Source organism: Mauremys reevesii, linkage group 27 (assembly GCF_016161935.1).
Source record: "Mauremys reevesii isolate NIE-2019 linkage group 27, ASM1616193v1, whole genome shotgun sequence".
NCBI classification, from domain to species: Eukaryota; Metazoa; Chordata; order Testudines; family Geoemydidae; genus Mauremys; species Mauremys reevesii.
Genome location: NC_052649.1, coordinates 6,022,106 through 6,036,469, shown reverse-complemented (window position 1 = coordinate 6,036,469; position 14,364 = coordinate 6,022,106). Strand labels below are relative to the sequence as shown.

The 14,364-nt window shown below is 49.8% G+C and overlaps 1 protein-coding gene and 1 non-coding gene across 2 annotated transcripts; one reads left to right on the top strand and one right to left on the bottom strand.

The window, feature by feature from the left end:
• Window positions 1–3,206: 3,206 nt before the first annotated feature.
• LOC120392006 (dickkopf-related protein 3-like) lies at window positions 3,207–12,392 on the bottom strand. The gene is made up of 4 exons (XM_039516276.1): window positions 12,279–12,392; window positions 4,536–4,716; window positions 3,831–4,026; window positions 3,207–3,297 (listed from the first exon to the last, which is right to left on the bottom strand). The coding sequence occupies exons 1-4, from the start codon at window positions 12,297–12,299 to the stop codon at window positions 3,237–3,239; spliced, it is 459 nt and encodes a 152-aa protein (XP_039372210.1). The 5' UTR covers window positions 12,300–12,392; the 3' UTR covers window positions 3,207–3,236.
• A 1,804-nt stretch (window positions 12,393–14,196) lies between these two features.
• TRNAC-GCA lies at window positions 14,197–14,268 on the top strand. Its single transcript has one exon. It is a non-coding gene; the product is annotated as a tRNA-Cys (tRNA).
• The last annotated feature ends 96 nt before the right edge of the window (window positions 14,269–14,364 follow it).

The following is a 14,364-nucleotide window of genomic DNA, read 5'->3' as shown; positions in this document are numbered from 1 at the left end:
GACAGGAGTGGGTGAGTGTTTCTTGGGCACTATTGCCGGTCAGGTGGCCAGCAGGACCAGTCTCTAGCCGGGCCCCTGGGGGCGTTATACGGTGCCGGTGTGGGGTGCGTTCTCCCAGGGGCTGGGCTCACAGGCTCAGCGTTAAAGGCTGCAGGCGACATGGAGCTGATCATTGCTGGCCTAGGAGTTGAGCTGAGTCAGCAGGGCGTTGGGCGGAGCCTGCTTGTGGGGTAATTTTACCTCCCGTGAGAGAAGAGCTGTGCGTGTGTCTGTGTCTGACTGCATGGAAACCCCGTGAGCTCACAGCTGTACGTAGACCTCAGGGAGGCAGCTGGGCCTAACGACATTACAGAGAGACATAAACAGGAAGCACGGGGAGGTGCTTTGTAGGGCAGGGATCTGTGCAGCGGCAGCTGATCATAATCAGCGTGTTGATCCGGCACCGCACCAGATGCAGCGCCTCCAGCTGGGCAACCCGCTGCCCCTCCCTCCGGCGGATCTCAAAGCACTTGCACATTGACTGGCCAAGCCTCCCGTGTGCCCTGGGACTAGAGGGGTGATTGTCCCCACCTCGCACAGAGGTGAGTGTGGGACTAAAGGAGCCAACACAGTTTCAGGTCTTCCTTTAAAAAAAATATTGCCTGGATCTTCCCCCACCCCTGTTGGATTCCTGTCTCTGTGGGAAAGGTCGGCATTGCTGTCTAGTGGGCTGAGTGCTGGGCTCCGAGTAGGGCCGTGGCTAAGTGACTTTACCAAGGTCGCACAGAGTCACCGGGAGACCTGGGAATGGAACCCGGGAGTCCTGACTCCTAGTCAGCCTACACTTAAGTACTGGATGTTATGTGATCTGGAATTCAACTCCTGGGCTCATGCACTAAGGCCTGGAATAGGCCGTGCTCCACATGTTGGGGAAATGACTCTGACATGAGCAATTAGTTAATTAACACAACTCAGCCACTAATAAGGGGAGGGCAGGTAAACAAGCACTGGTGCCATGGGAGAGGTAGAGTGCCCAGTGCCTGAGGCTGGTAGCAGCTGTCTCATATACGCAGGGCTCTGAACTTGTCCTGGACTCTGCCTCGTGCCACAGATCTGTGGTCTAGAATCCCAACGTTAATATTTTTTAAAAAGCATGTTCCTGACTGTGAAGAGAAGCTTCCTGATTTTAATTGCTGGGGCATTTTCTTCCTGAGTCTGCACATGGCCTGAGACAATAGCTTAGAGAGATGTGAACTCTCACATTAATAACAAGGGTGTGTTAACTCTGGAACCTACTGATATTCATTTAATCTCAACACTATTAACCCTTTCACTGCTCATCGTTTTAGCAAAAACATCCAGCAGCCCAGAGCAGGAAGTTAAGATGTTCTATTGTGCCTGCAATAAGCAAGTGGGCAGAAGGGCTGAATTAGATTCTTTCTTTACGTGAACTCTCAAAAATGCAACAATTCCCATTTTAACTTCATTGCTATATTGAATTTCCTCTGCCTGAGCGCCTTCTAGTGTTCTCATGTGTGTACCGTGTCTGCTCCCACCTGCTCTAGTCAATAAGCTTTAGCTACAACACATGAGCCCCGTGCTGCTGCTGCTGCTGCCCCACCTCCTCAGAGAAGCTTGAACATATGACCCAGCACACGCAGAAGGCAAGTCAAAAGAACCCACAAGGACTTAAACATCACGAGTGGTTTTTCTTTTTTAAATACAATCTCTTGATTTTTGCAGAATTGTGAGCACGGGGCTGGTAAGGTTGTTAATCTAGCGGAGATAAGGAGAAAGAGCCAAGGCTGGGAGCTGAAGTTAAGGGGGGAAAAATCAGCCTGAAAGGGGACCGAAGGCCACATCTCTACCCATGAAGGCAATAGGTGAAACTGCTGTAATAGCGCCTCACGGGATGCGCTATGGCTTCTTACTCCTTGTATTTTGGTAGCATCATGGATACCCATTTGTGGCCCAGCACCTCACTGCACTAGACTAGTGTCATGATTTCCAGAGGTTAAAAAAAAGTCCTATCCAAGGGGCACTTGGATTTGAACTAGGGACTGCTTGAGCTGTCGTTAAATGTTCGACCACGGAGCTAGCCCCGCTTTGTACTCAGGTGGTGCTGTGGTGTCCTACAAAAGGTAGCTAAACCTGCATGCTTCCTTTGCACTGCAGCGCTGGACGTCTGGGATATGAAAGAGGCACCTTGGCTCAGATCCTCAAAGGTATTTAGGCATCTACCTCACCAAAATACTTTTGAAGCTCTGGGCCCTTGTGTTTTAATTACGGAATTGCGTATCCAGTGGAACTATGACAAAGTGCTAAAGACCAAAATTCCCTGGTTTCACTAGGGCATTGAAACCCAAGCAGTGGCATGCTCCAAACCACGCCTTCTCTCAGTGCAGGCTCTCTAGGAATCAAACCCTGCCTGCGGATTGCTTTGAATTGCATTTGCCTGCCCGTGCCGAGGGGGACAGCTGCGTTAGCCATGGGGCTACTGGATCTTTGTAACATTGAGCCCTTTTTTGGCTACGCCTGCCCTGATTAACAGAACTATTAGGCCTAACTTATTTGTTCGGAGCCCTGTAACACACTGCATCTCCTCTGCTCACGCTGCGTCAGACAGTCACTAGGCAACAAGGAGATAGTACTTATTGCCAGCTGGCCTTATGAACAGGTAATGTAAGCGGTAAGGCAGCGGGGGAGATGTGTCACTCAGTGGTAGAGCATTTGACTGCAGATCAAGAAATCTGTGGTTCACTTGCCGGTGCTACCTTCTCTCTTTTCCTGGGAGCAGCTACCCTACCTTTGTGTTGATCTCCACACAAAGAGAAATTGAATTCTGCAGGCTACGATAACGGTAATCGAACATCAGGCTTCCAATACTGCACTGATTGCCATGGGGGATATAGGAAGCAGTGTGAGGTCTCCCCAGTATGTGTACACACGCACACAGAGTACAGCAAGCTATGCCCATGCACGCACACGCTATGGGAGAATACAGCAATCACACACACAACGATGTGCAGAAATCTAGGGCATTATTGCAGGGAACAGCCAATGCTTTGAAGCATCAGGTCGTGTTATAGCTCAGTGGTTTAACCTGGTGGCTCAGAGCCGCCATTGATAAAAAGCCAGGCCCCTGAGTGCTGAAGAATCTTACATGTTTATTTGAGAGCAGGTCTATGTACATGCTATTTACAAGGAATAAATACAGAGCTCTTGTCCTCAGGGAAGGATGCACAGTCATCTCCTCTCTACAGCAAGAGCTTCATGCATCTCCAGTCACTTTTATCCTGCCAATACTCGAATGCTTTCCTGGAAGGGACAAGAAGGGAGCGATCCAGGGGTCAGAAGGTGACTAGGCTCAGAACAGGCATTTCTGTTTTGCCCTTCTCCTCCCCACCCTGGAATTGCACAGCATGCATTGGGGGTGGGTGGATAGTATCCCCATTTTAAAGATGGAAAAACTGAGGCACAAAGTGGGGAAGGGACTCGCCCAAGAAGTCAGTGGAATAGCACCCAGAAAACTTGCAAAATTCCCCTACTCTAACCACCAGACCTCATACCCTCAGAGCGAGCAGGATGGAGTCCTGGCTAACCACTAGACAACACTCTCCTCCCAGAGCCTGGGTCCCATGCCCCTGCTCTGATCAGTATAACCCACTATCCCCTTCAAGTAAAGAGCAAGGGCAATGCATCCAGCATTGCCAGGCGTTCACTAATGCCCCTGCACCTCCTGCTGTATTCTGATAGCATGAAAGCCCCTCCCCACCTTATCCCAGAGTCCTGCCCCAGACCAGGCAGGATCTCCACAATATCTCCGGGCCCTGAGCGTGCCCCACACTCACTCTCGGCCAGCAGCCCCAGTCCTGCACACCAGCCCCTCCTGGCAGGGGCAGACCTGGTTGATGCTGAAGGCCAAGCCTCCCTGGGGCACGAAGCAGCTCTCGTCCATTTCCAGCCTCTTCTTGCAGAGCAGCTCGCCGTGGTGGCGGGCGCAGCAGGCAGCCACGCCACAGTCCTTGTCCTGCCGGCAGCGAGCACCTGGGGGCAGACGGGGGGTGGTGGTGAGGGATAGGCAGGCAGGGAGGGGCTTCATCCATTCCCTCCTCCCACTGCCCAGGACCCCACAGCTTGTCTCTCTTGCTACTTTCCAACCCACCCAGCATAGTACCCGGTCCCTCCCATCTTGTTGGTGCAAGAGCCTCCTCCTCTGCAGACTGTGCGGCTGGACCAGCCTCCCAGAGAAACCCCACTCCTCCAGGTGCAGGAGCTGGACCCCCCATGGCTGTGCCTTGCCCCGCCTCCTAGGGGAGGCACGGGGTCAGGGGGGCGTGGCTGGAGCACTCTGCCCTATGGCTAGTCTCTGTCTCCTAGTGGCCAGGTGTAAATTACAGCAGCTGGGAGGCTGCTCCGCCTTACGCCAGGGGCCCCTCCAGGCCCAGTGCTCAGCTTCAGAACAACAGGAGCTCCTCCATCCCGGCCACGCCTAAAGCCCAGGGATGGGATAAGGGTGACTCAGGCCTGGAAAGCGGCTCCTCTCCGTGCCTTACCCTCCTGCCCGTCCGGCACGGTCCTGTGGCACTTGCCAAACATACAGCTCAGGCCCCTGGCACAGTGGGTGTCGCAGCGGCAGTACTGCCCCTCCTGGCGCAGGGGACAGCACAGCCGGAAGTGCTTATCACAGAAGAGCCCGTGGGCGCAGTGTCGGTCCTGGCTACACGTTGTGGCTGCCTGGGGAAGAGATGATGCAAGGTCAGATGGGAAAGGCACGTCCCTGCTGCTTCCTTGGTGGAGGGTGGGGGGGTTGGACGGGGGAAGCAGCCCTCAGGGCTGAGTTCCTAGCACATGAGTTCTTTGCGGGAGGGACCATGTTTTGTTGTGTTTGCCAAGCACTTGGCATCATATAGACCTGGTCTGTTACTGGCGCTCTTAGCACATAGTCAAAATAATGATTAAGTCCTTGAGACCCTCTGTACTAAGCATATGGGTTAGGGCTGCTCAAAGCCAGCAGGCCACTCCTGACAGAGACAGTTTGTATAACTCACTCCAGAATTTATGGTTTGTTTTAAGCGGTTCTGTGTATGAGGCTCTTTCTAACCAAGGCGCTGTTAGGAAGTTATAGCCGGCGATGTAGCTTTAGTAGAAAAAAATAGTTTGCCACAACTAGCAATGTTTCCTTGGTTTTCTTTTATAAAGCATCTGTAAAAACAGGGTGAGGTTTTGTGCAGTTTGGATTTAAACATTGCAATGCTGAGCTAGTGCATGAGAACTAGGAAGTGAAACTTAAACAGAAAACAAAGTGAAACAGATCAGCCACATTTGAGCTGTAACCGGCTGAAAATTTTCCAGCTACATTTTTTTAAACCAAAAAAACCCCAATCCCTTCCCCCGCCCCCTAACATGTTTGGTTTTGCAATGAAAACCTGAACATTTTTTAAGAAACATTTAAATGAGCATGGACAAAAAATTAGTGTTTGCAAGAATTTTTGCGGGGAGGGGGGAAGCATTTCCCAACTTAGTTCTATTTTTAACATTTCTCCTGGATTAGTAACTTGGGGGGGGGGGTGTCTAATAACACAGCTCAAGAACTGATTATGTGATATCTAAGATATATGTGGCTGTTTCCCCTTAAGGATTAAAACACCCAGGCAGGGAAGATTTTAATAGTCATTAACTGCTTAAAGCTCCACACACCTCTTGTGAGTGTCTATTGATTTTTGAGGCCAGAGGGACCCGCTATTACAGTAGTTCTCAAATTTTTGTACTGGTGATCCCTTTCACACAGCACGCCTCTGAGTGTGACACCCCCCTTATAAATTAAAACCACTTTTTTAATATATATTTAACATCCTTATAAAGGCTGGATGCAAAGCGGGGTTTGGGGTGGAGGCTGACAGCTCGCAACCCCCTATGTAATAACCTCTCTATTGCCTGAGGGGTCCCCAGCACCTCTGCTCTATTGCCTGTTTGGATCCATTTGACCTCCTAAAAATGGGCCCAAGAATTCCATACCCATAAAACACCTGCTCCAGGTGAGGCTTGAACTCACAACCTCAGCATTGCTCAGTCAAGTACTGCCTTATAAGTACTATGCGCTAACCAATTGTGCCCCTGATGGGGATTTTATCTGCCTCTGAATCAGGATTGGTGCAACAATGGGTGGTGCTCTTTCAAAGCATGCAACAGTCCTTTCCTCTACCCACTGGGCCAGTGGTTTTCAAGTTTTTTTTTCATTTGCGGATCCCTAAAAAATTTCAAATGGTGTGAACCCCTTTGGAAATCTTAGACATAGTCTGCAGACCCCCAGGCGTCCACGGACGACGGGTTGAAAACCACTGCAGTGGCACCAAACGTACTGCCGCATTGGCTAGGAATTGGCTAGGACCAGCTGCCTAGAGGTCAGCAACGCTAACCTCTATACCATAAATGCATCTGTTTTATAGTAGGGGAAAATGAGGTACAGCGAGATTACAGGGCCTGTGCAGTCAATGAAAAGACGCCTATTAATTTTACGAGGCCCTGATTTGCCATAGGACATGCAGTAACGGGGAGGGATAGAACCCAAGAGTCCTAGTGCCTCATTCTAGCTAATAGAGCAGACACCTTCCCATGATCAGAGAATAGAACCCAGGAGTTCCGACTCTTTCCTCCACCCCCAAAAAATCCCCGGCTCTAACCACTGGCTGTATGCACCCCATATTATACTGCAAAGACCGGCCTGTTAGCTGCAGGATGCACAAGGAGAAATAGAGACCCCTCCCCCACTCTGATGCTTGGTCCCCTACAGTCAAGCCAGGCAGGCTGAAGGCTGCGGAGCAAGTGCCCACCCATCCCTTGCTTACCGCAATCTCCTTGCTGTCGGCCAGGGGGCTGGGGCTTTTGGAGAGGGCGGCCTCGTCTGGAGCGTGGTAGGGCATAGAATACAACCACGCCCAGATGTAGCCGTGTGCAGCAGGCCAAGGCCACAGGAGCAAGGAGAGGAGCCAGAGCCTGGCAGGAGATACCCACATGATGAAGATCTGGCAAATGGTAGGGGGAGGATCTTCCCTTTGGAGTGATAGGAAACAGCGCCAGCCCCCGGGTTTATATAGTCCAGGGCCTATCTCAGCCCCTGCTGCTAAAGCTGTTTGACCATCTAATGGGAAGGAGGAGGCAATCAGGGGTTAAAGGATTAGCATAATCACCGGCCTTCCCAAAACAGCCCCCAAAATAAACGAGCCCCCGGCAGTCTGGCTCTGGGCTCACTGAGCACACGAGGGGCGGCCCCGGGATCCGGCCACCCATTAGCCAGAGTCCAGCCGCTTAATGCCTTCTGAGGGGGATGTGAGTTGCAGGTCTCAGTGCAGCTCCAGCGTGCTGTGTACAAGGGCTGGGACCGCACAAAGCCAATGGGTCATGGGGGCCATGCTGGGGACGCGTCTGAGGCCCTAACACACACTGGCTCACAGAATGTAGGGCCAGGCAGGTGTATTCTGATCAAATTCTCTTCCTCTGTGTCTGTGCAGCACCTTGGGGCCCTGATCTCAGTTGGGGCTGCTAGATGCTCTCCTAACATAGCTAGTAAGTAATAATGGTCATTAACGATCCCATGGTGCTTTGCATAAGAGTCAGGGCGTTGAACCCTGGTCTCCTGGCCAGATTCCATCACGTGGGCTCACGCAAGGGGCGCAGACACTGCCACAAAGAAAACACGTAAATTTGGGTCCGTAAGTGAAACAGAAAACGAGAGCGTCAGTTTCACTTCTCTGACCGGAAATATGTTTGGATGCGGCCGTTCCAGGAAAGTCCCCGTCTTCACTACAGCTGAAATGTGCTAGCCACAGCATTGGTATTATTAGCTGCCTTATCTCTAGGCTTGGAAGGATTCGATTTTTACTGGGAAATGTCAATTTTACGGAACACAAACAAACCAAGGAAGAAAATATTTCCATTGGCGATAATCGAAATGGACAGATAAGCCAAGAAAGAAAAGTGCTGCCGGAGAACTGATCAGAGGTTAACTTGTGGCCAGTTGATTCGTATATTTGGACATGTGATATTGACAATTTGTGCTTTAATGGTTATAAAGCTTTTGAATCTCAATGTCTATTGTCATTAAATAATTTTTGTGTCTCTCCCCCCACCCCCTCAAATTTCCTGCAACTGTGAAAACTGAAATAGAAAAAAGAACAGGAGGACTTTTGGCACCTTAGAGACTAACAAATCTATTTGAGCATATGCTTTCATGGGCTACAGCCCACTTCATCAGATGCATAGAATGGAACATATAGTAAGAAGTTATATATACATACAGAGAACATGAAAAGGTGGAAGTTGCCATACCAACTGTAAGAGGCTAATTAATTAAGACGAGCTATTATCAGCAGGAGAAAAGAATAACAGCAATGCTTAAAATTATGTTTAAAACTAAACACCAATATGATCTGTCAAAATTATAAAAAAGGAATTCTGCCAGGCCTGGGTATATCCTGGCCTTGTAAAGACAGCTCCATCCCTAAAGAATTTAGAGGCTAAATAGACAAGGCAGACTGCCCCCATTTCACAGACAGAAGAACTGAGGCACAGATCCTCAAAGCTATTTAGATGCCTAACTCCTAATGACTTCAGTGGGAGCAAGGCACCAAAGTGCCTTGCCTGAGGTCACACAGGGCAGCCTGTTGCAGATGGAGGGATTGAACGCAGCTCTTTTGAGGTCTAGCAAGCAGGGCGCAGCCGTAGAGTCTGGATCTAGGCTTTGGGGATGCTTGGATGCTGGGCCTGGTTTTCTGCTCATTTCCAGTCAGAAGCTGTTTCTAGCAGCTGTCCAGCCCAGGGTACTTGGGGGGCTAGGCCAGAGGATGGCTTGGCTAGCTCATGACTCTAATAAATTCCAAATCCCGGACCAGGAACTGGGGCTAGTCTTGGCTAGCAGTGGCTGTGGGATGACCAGGGCCTTATTCTGGGAAGGGAGTCACTATAAGGATCTGTCACGGGCCTAGCTGGAGCCCAGTTCCTTGTCCGAGTCTGTATATGCTTCTGTGGTTGCAGGTACATTACGAGGCGCTGTTCACCCCGGTCTGCAAACACCCCCTTGGTAGATCACACAGAGCAAAGGAAGGATCCTGAGCAGAGTCCATGCCCACCCAGCTTCCCTGCCTGTTAGAAACCACCCCGTGGTGTGCGCAGTGCCCTGCTACTTTCTGTCCTGTTTTGGGGCACCAGACTGGGAGTCAGGACCCCTTGGATCTATCCCCAGCTCAGACGAGGAAGGTGGTCTAGTCATGGGAACTGGCAGCCAGGACTCCTAGGTTCCATTTACATTGATTCACTGTGTGACCTCGGAGGAGTCACTCCCTCTCCCCATGCCTCAGTTTCCCCACCCTGATGTAACGGGGCAATCCTTTTGGGTCTGTGCAGCATGTTATTAGCCCCAGCTCTCTAGACTGTCCCTTGGGATAGTTTATCTAAGTGCTCCCGACCTGTCACCTCCTCCTGACAAACCCTCAGGGGGACGTGTTTAGCACCTCCCCTAATGGGTTTGCAAATGACCGTGTTTGCCTGGCGCTGGGAGCCTTATCTTCTGCTCCTCTGGACAAATTGGCCCAGCTGGGGGGCTGAGTGGAACGACCAGCTGTGGGCAAACAAGGAAATGCTCTCCTCTGAGAGGATTCCTCAGGAGACAATGCTGCCTCTGCCTCCCTCAATCAAGAAGGTTTAGCAGTGGCTGATTTTCCCACCCCACACCCCTCCCTCAGGTTTCTGACTCTTTAATATATTTTACAGTAAGTAAAAATACACCCCGAAGCCCCACTGATGTCCTGCTTGATGGCTAGGCCTTGTACCAGCTCTCTGCACAGTGGGTGAATTTCACCCACAGCAGCTAGCTAACCAGGAAGCTTATGGTTATGGTGGGTCATCTCCTTACCCTCTAGGTTTAATATATCCCCAATGCTGAAGCTTCTGTTGCTTCCCTGCATAGACCTCACTTGAATTACGCTGTCCAGACTTTCTTCATTTCCTCTCGTTCTCCCTATTTATATCTTCTCCCACTTGGCAATTCCCTGCCCTCTAGGATAGTTACACCCTATGGTGATTTGGACTCTGAGTTGCCAGCTAATTAGGTTTGGTTTTAAAATCCCAGCTCCTGGAGTCATGTGATTAAGTGAAACTCTCAGGTCTGGTCTATACCTAAAACTTAGATCAATCTAGTTACCTTGCTCAGGGCTGTGAAAAATTTCATACCCTGTGCGACATAGTTAAGTTGACCACGGTAGCATTGCTTTCAAAGTAAGTTTCTGGCCTTCACAGTGGTGGAGGAAAGCGGGAAACATCACACTGCCAGCTCAGAAACCATCAGTCCACTAAACAGAACCCCAGCTGTGTTACTGTTTGAAATCTCGCGATTGGTAGATTGATCTCGTGATTTTAGCACCTGACTCGTGATTTTTGAGGGGGTCAGAATGGACAATGCTGCTGTTAGGCTTATTGCCACTTGGTCGTGAAAAGCTGGGAATTGTCCCAATTTTAATGGGAGCCTCATCTGGAGTATCGCTGGATCCTGCACTTGTGAGAAGCGAAATTAGTGCCTCGCCAGAGGGACTTCCTGCTCTGGGGCCTGCTGGATCCAAAGTGCCACAGCCAAAAAACCTGTCACGCTCGGCCCTTAAGGAAAACAATATGTACATATTAACTAGCTGCCAGTGTAGGGGGGGTAATGTCACTGGGGCCTCTTTTGTCCCAGAGCTTTGTGAAGGGAGCTGTGTGGGTGGGGTGGGTGGTAGGCCAAGGGTGAGCACCAGGAGACAAAAGCACTGAAGGAAAGGAGACGGAATCAGATTCTTTGTGTGATCGTCTCCTTTCCCCTAGAAAGGAGGCCAGAGAATTCTGTGCTCAGTCAGCTGGTCCCATGTTACCCAATTTAACAAGATGCTCTGCTACCGGTGTGGCAAGCTGCCCTGTATTCCTTGCTCTCTCACAGGCCAGCTGGTTGGCCTCAGTTTCCCCATGTGTAAAACCGGGTGATGCTCCTGCCCTCCTCTTTAAAGTGTTTTGAGATCTGCTGATGAGCGGCTCTTACAGGGATTACAAATAGCAGGGTCTCCAAAGTAGAAAAAGGTGTTGTCAGAGGTTGGTAAAATGTGCCCGTGGGAGGGCTTCGCATTGTTTGAGGTCTGATTCCCCCGTCCATTAGTCACTGGCTGATCAGGTGCCCAGTTATTCTGGAGCTTGATGCTAGCTCTGCCAGCCCTCTCCTTTCTCCTAGGCACTAGGGTTGCCGGTCATCCAGGATTGTCCGGGAGTCTCCAGGAATTACCGATTAATCTTGAATTAAAGGTTATGTCATGTGACGAAACCTCCCAGGATACGTCCAACCAAAACTGACAACCCTCCTAGGCACAGAGGTGTTTTGTTTCCATGCTTTCCGATGTGATGTCCTTGATAGATTGAGGGACTATTGCTTGCACATTTCCTCATGTTTGAGACAGTGGAGGCTGAGCATGAAATAAATTGCTAGCTAGCCATGTTGTAATCAATACTAGCAAGCCCTGCAGCTGAGGGGATAGTGTGCTGTGTTTGGCTTGGCATCAAATAAGGGATGGTTTGAATCCCTCTCCTGCTTTGTGTTTGGCAAAATGCAATTCGAGCTGGCCACATATACCTTCCAGAGGATCAAATTCTCCTCCTGTTGAAGTCAGTGGTCCTCCCCAATTTTGTGGGTATAAATAAAATGGGATCCAAATCTAGTTTTAGATTTGAATGGGTAAATATGCCCCTTCCCTTGGCCCCTGCAGGCTCCCCGCAGCTGCACTGGAGCTGTTGCTGGAGCAATGTCCACTAAGGGGACTGCTCACTCGGGTGATTCTAAGAAGTCTTTTGAAAACAGGCTCTGGCAGCAGATTCCTGGCATGGGTAACGGGACACCTGGTTCTATTCTAGGCTCCAGGAAGCAGAGTAGCTAGTGCTTAAGGCAGAGGCTGGGAGTCAGGACTCCTGGGTTCCTCTCAGTTCTACCCTTGATTTGCTGTGTGTTTATACAAAGTCTTAAATAGGAAATGTTTATTTAGCTTCCTAGGGCATTATCACTGATCAGGGCAGTTTCCTTTTATCAGTCTCCAGCTGGGCATTTGTCCCTGTCACATTTGGTCAAGATCTCTGTGAAATCCTGGTCCCTGCTGCATATCAGCTACAACCAGCCATTTCTCTGTTAGCTCCCAGGGCACCCAGTGGAACCAGCACAGCTCTCACTGGGCTGGGCCATACACTCTCCAGACGGGTTAATAATCTCTGCTCCAGAGAGCACATCTGAATCTAACCTTTGTGGGTTCTTTTATCATTATGACTGCTCGAGGCCGGTTTTCCTCTGTCCCCGACGTCTACCATCAGGGTCGGATTTAGGGGCAGGCAACCCAGACGAGCGCTTGGGGGGGGGGCCGGTCTTGGGGTTCTATGTTTGTGGTTAGCGACAAAAGGGAAAATAGAATGTTTGAAGTGAAGTGAGTGCCCAGCTGCGATACTGTGAACTTTGTTTTAGAGTGTAAATGTGCAAGTGTACTTGTGTTTTTAAGACTTGAAGAAGCGTGTAAGTAGCGCCTAATGAAGGATATAGTTAATGGGATGCCAGAGATATTTATCGACCCACTATCTATGCAACAATATAAAATGGGGGGTCACCAAAGACACTCCTCGCCTGGGGTGCCATTCTACATGCGTGAGGTCTTTTAAAAATGTGATTATCTGGACTTTTCAAAGCAATCACTAAGGGGGCAGGTGGGGCGAGTGATGACATATATTTAAAGGATGTAAGCAGTGAGTGGGGGCAAGAAACCACCACTCTTCATGGCCTGGCTTTCCAGGGTTGTCGTGAGTCCCACTGTAAGTCTCTATTTCCTGGCTTTCTGAGGTTTACCTGTGGCCACCTTTGGGGAATGAGGCAGCCCTGGGAACCCTTAGCTCTAAGCTAATGAAATATTTTGGCTGCAGATAACTAGGGACGAAATGAAGTCCTCAGGGAAACATCAGTCGGATGAATGCGTTGGTGGAATTGTCTGTTAAGGAAAGGGGGGGATTAGAACCGCCTTGCTTGGGACAACTAGATTCAAAATCAACCAGTCTGGTACTAGAAGAATGGGGGAAGAGTTCAGAGATTGCTTAAGCTAGAGTGATACCTATTCAAAATGCAACCAGTGCAGCTTCCACGGTCTATATAATTTCACTGACACATCCATTTACCTGCCAGTGAGGAAAATACCAGGGTGGAAAGAGTTAAAGGTCTTGGGTTATTTTCTTCCCTTTGTAAATGCCATGTCATCCAGTGCTTTGCCTCTATAGAGCGCCAAGCGCTTTACAAAGGAGGTCAGTGGCATTATCCCCATTTTACAGATGGAGAAACTGAAGCACAAAGCAGTAAAGTAACTTGTCTGGGTCCGAAACCCATTTCTCCTGAGCCCAGTGCTCCATCCACAAGGACACGCTGCCTTTAAGAATCTGATTAATACTTTGTTCCCTCTCTGAATAGAGGCCCTGCTTCCCTTTGGCTTATGACAGAATGGGCCTGGCTATTACACCCCTGAGTCCAGCCTCTGGCTACGGCCTTGCAACGCCTGTCTTACAGGGGGCACGCCACATACCGAGCAGGTATTGCCCGCCCCTTTCAGACCGCCACCAGCCAGGACCAGTTTTGTCTGGGTCGGGAATATGTCAGCAGCATGTTTTGGTGGCTGCCATTTAACTGATGTCTATCCTGCCCTACAGGTTTCACGGCCTGCAGGAGCTGCACCCCAGATGTGGAGCAGTGTAGACAGCTGTCTACAGATAGATGGATTCACTCTGCTTCATCCAGAGGTGATTAGGTTTAATGCAGGAATCTCTGGGGGGAATTCTCCAGCCTGTGCTATGCAGAAGGTCAGACTAGAATCAGATTAGCCCCAACTCGTCTTCAAAAATGGATAAATCTGCTGCACATCAAGAGTCTTTGTGATGTTTAACATCCAACAACCCAGCATTCATGAAAAGGCTTAAGTCTCCCCCCAGGCTGTTGCTGTTTAAAGCTTTGCTGTGCAGTCCGAGTCATTCCCTGTGCAAACACTCCCCATAGCTCAGCTTCCACCCATTATGTGGGTGGTTGTTTTAGGCGTTGGCTGTAACATATTGCCAATACCCAGTTAAATTTACAGCTGTGCTTGTGCAATCCACTCTATAAGAGAATACTTTCCTCCCTTTTCCTCCAGCAGAGGGGGTATAGCTCAGTGGTAGAGCATTTGACTGCAGATCAAGAGGTCCCCGGTTCAAATCCGGGTGCCCCCTCATTTTAAAAATTTAACAATTTTTCACAGAAGATCCCCACTTGTCAGCAAATGTAATGGGCAATTATTTCTGTAGCTCCTGCAGCATCAGTGCTGG

Excerpts from the sequence above, each read along its gene's own strand:
- LOC120392006 (XM_039516276.1), bottom strand. The coding sequence starts at position 12,299 with ATGATAAAAGAACCCACAAAG. Across the intron at positions 4,717-12,278 it reads TGATAAAAGAACCCACAAAG|GCAGCCACAACGTGTAGCCA; the intron begins GTTAGATTCAGA and ends TCTCTTCCCCAG. Across the intron at positions 3,298-3,830 it reads ACTGGGGCTGCTGGCCGAGA|GAAAGCATTCGAGTATTGGC; the intron begins GTGAGTGTGGGG and ends TGTCCCTTCCAG.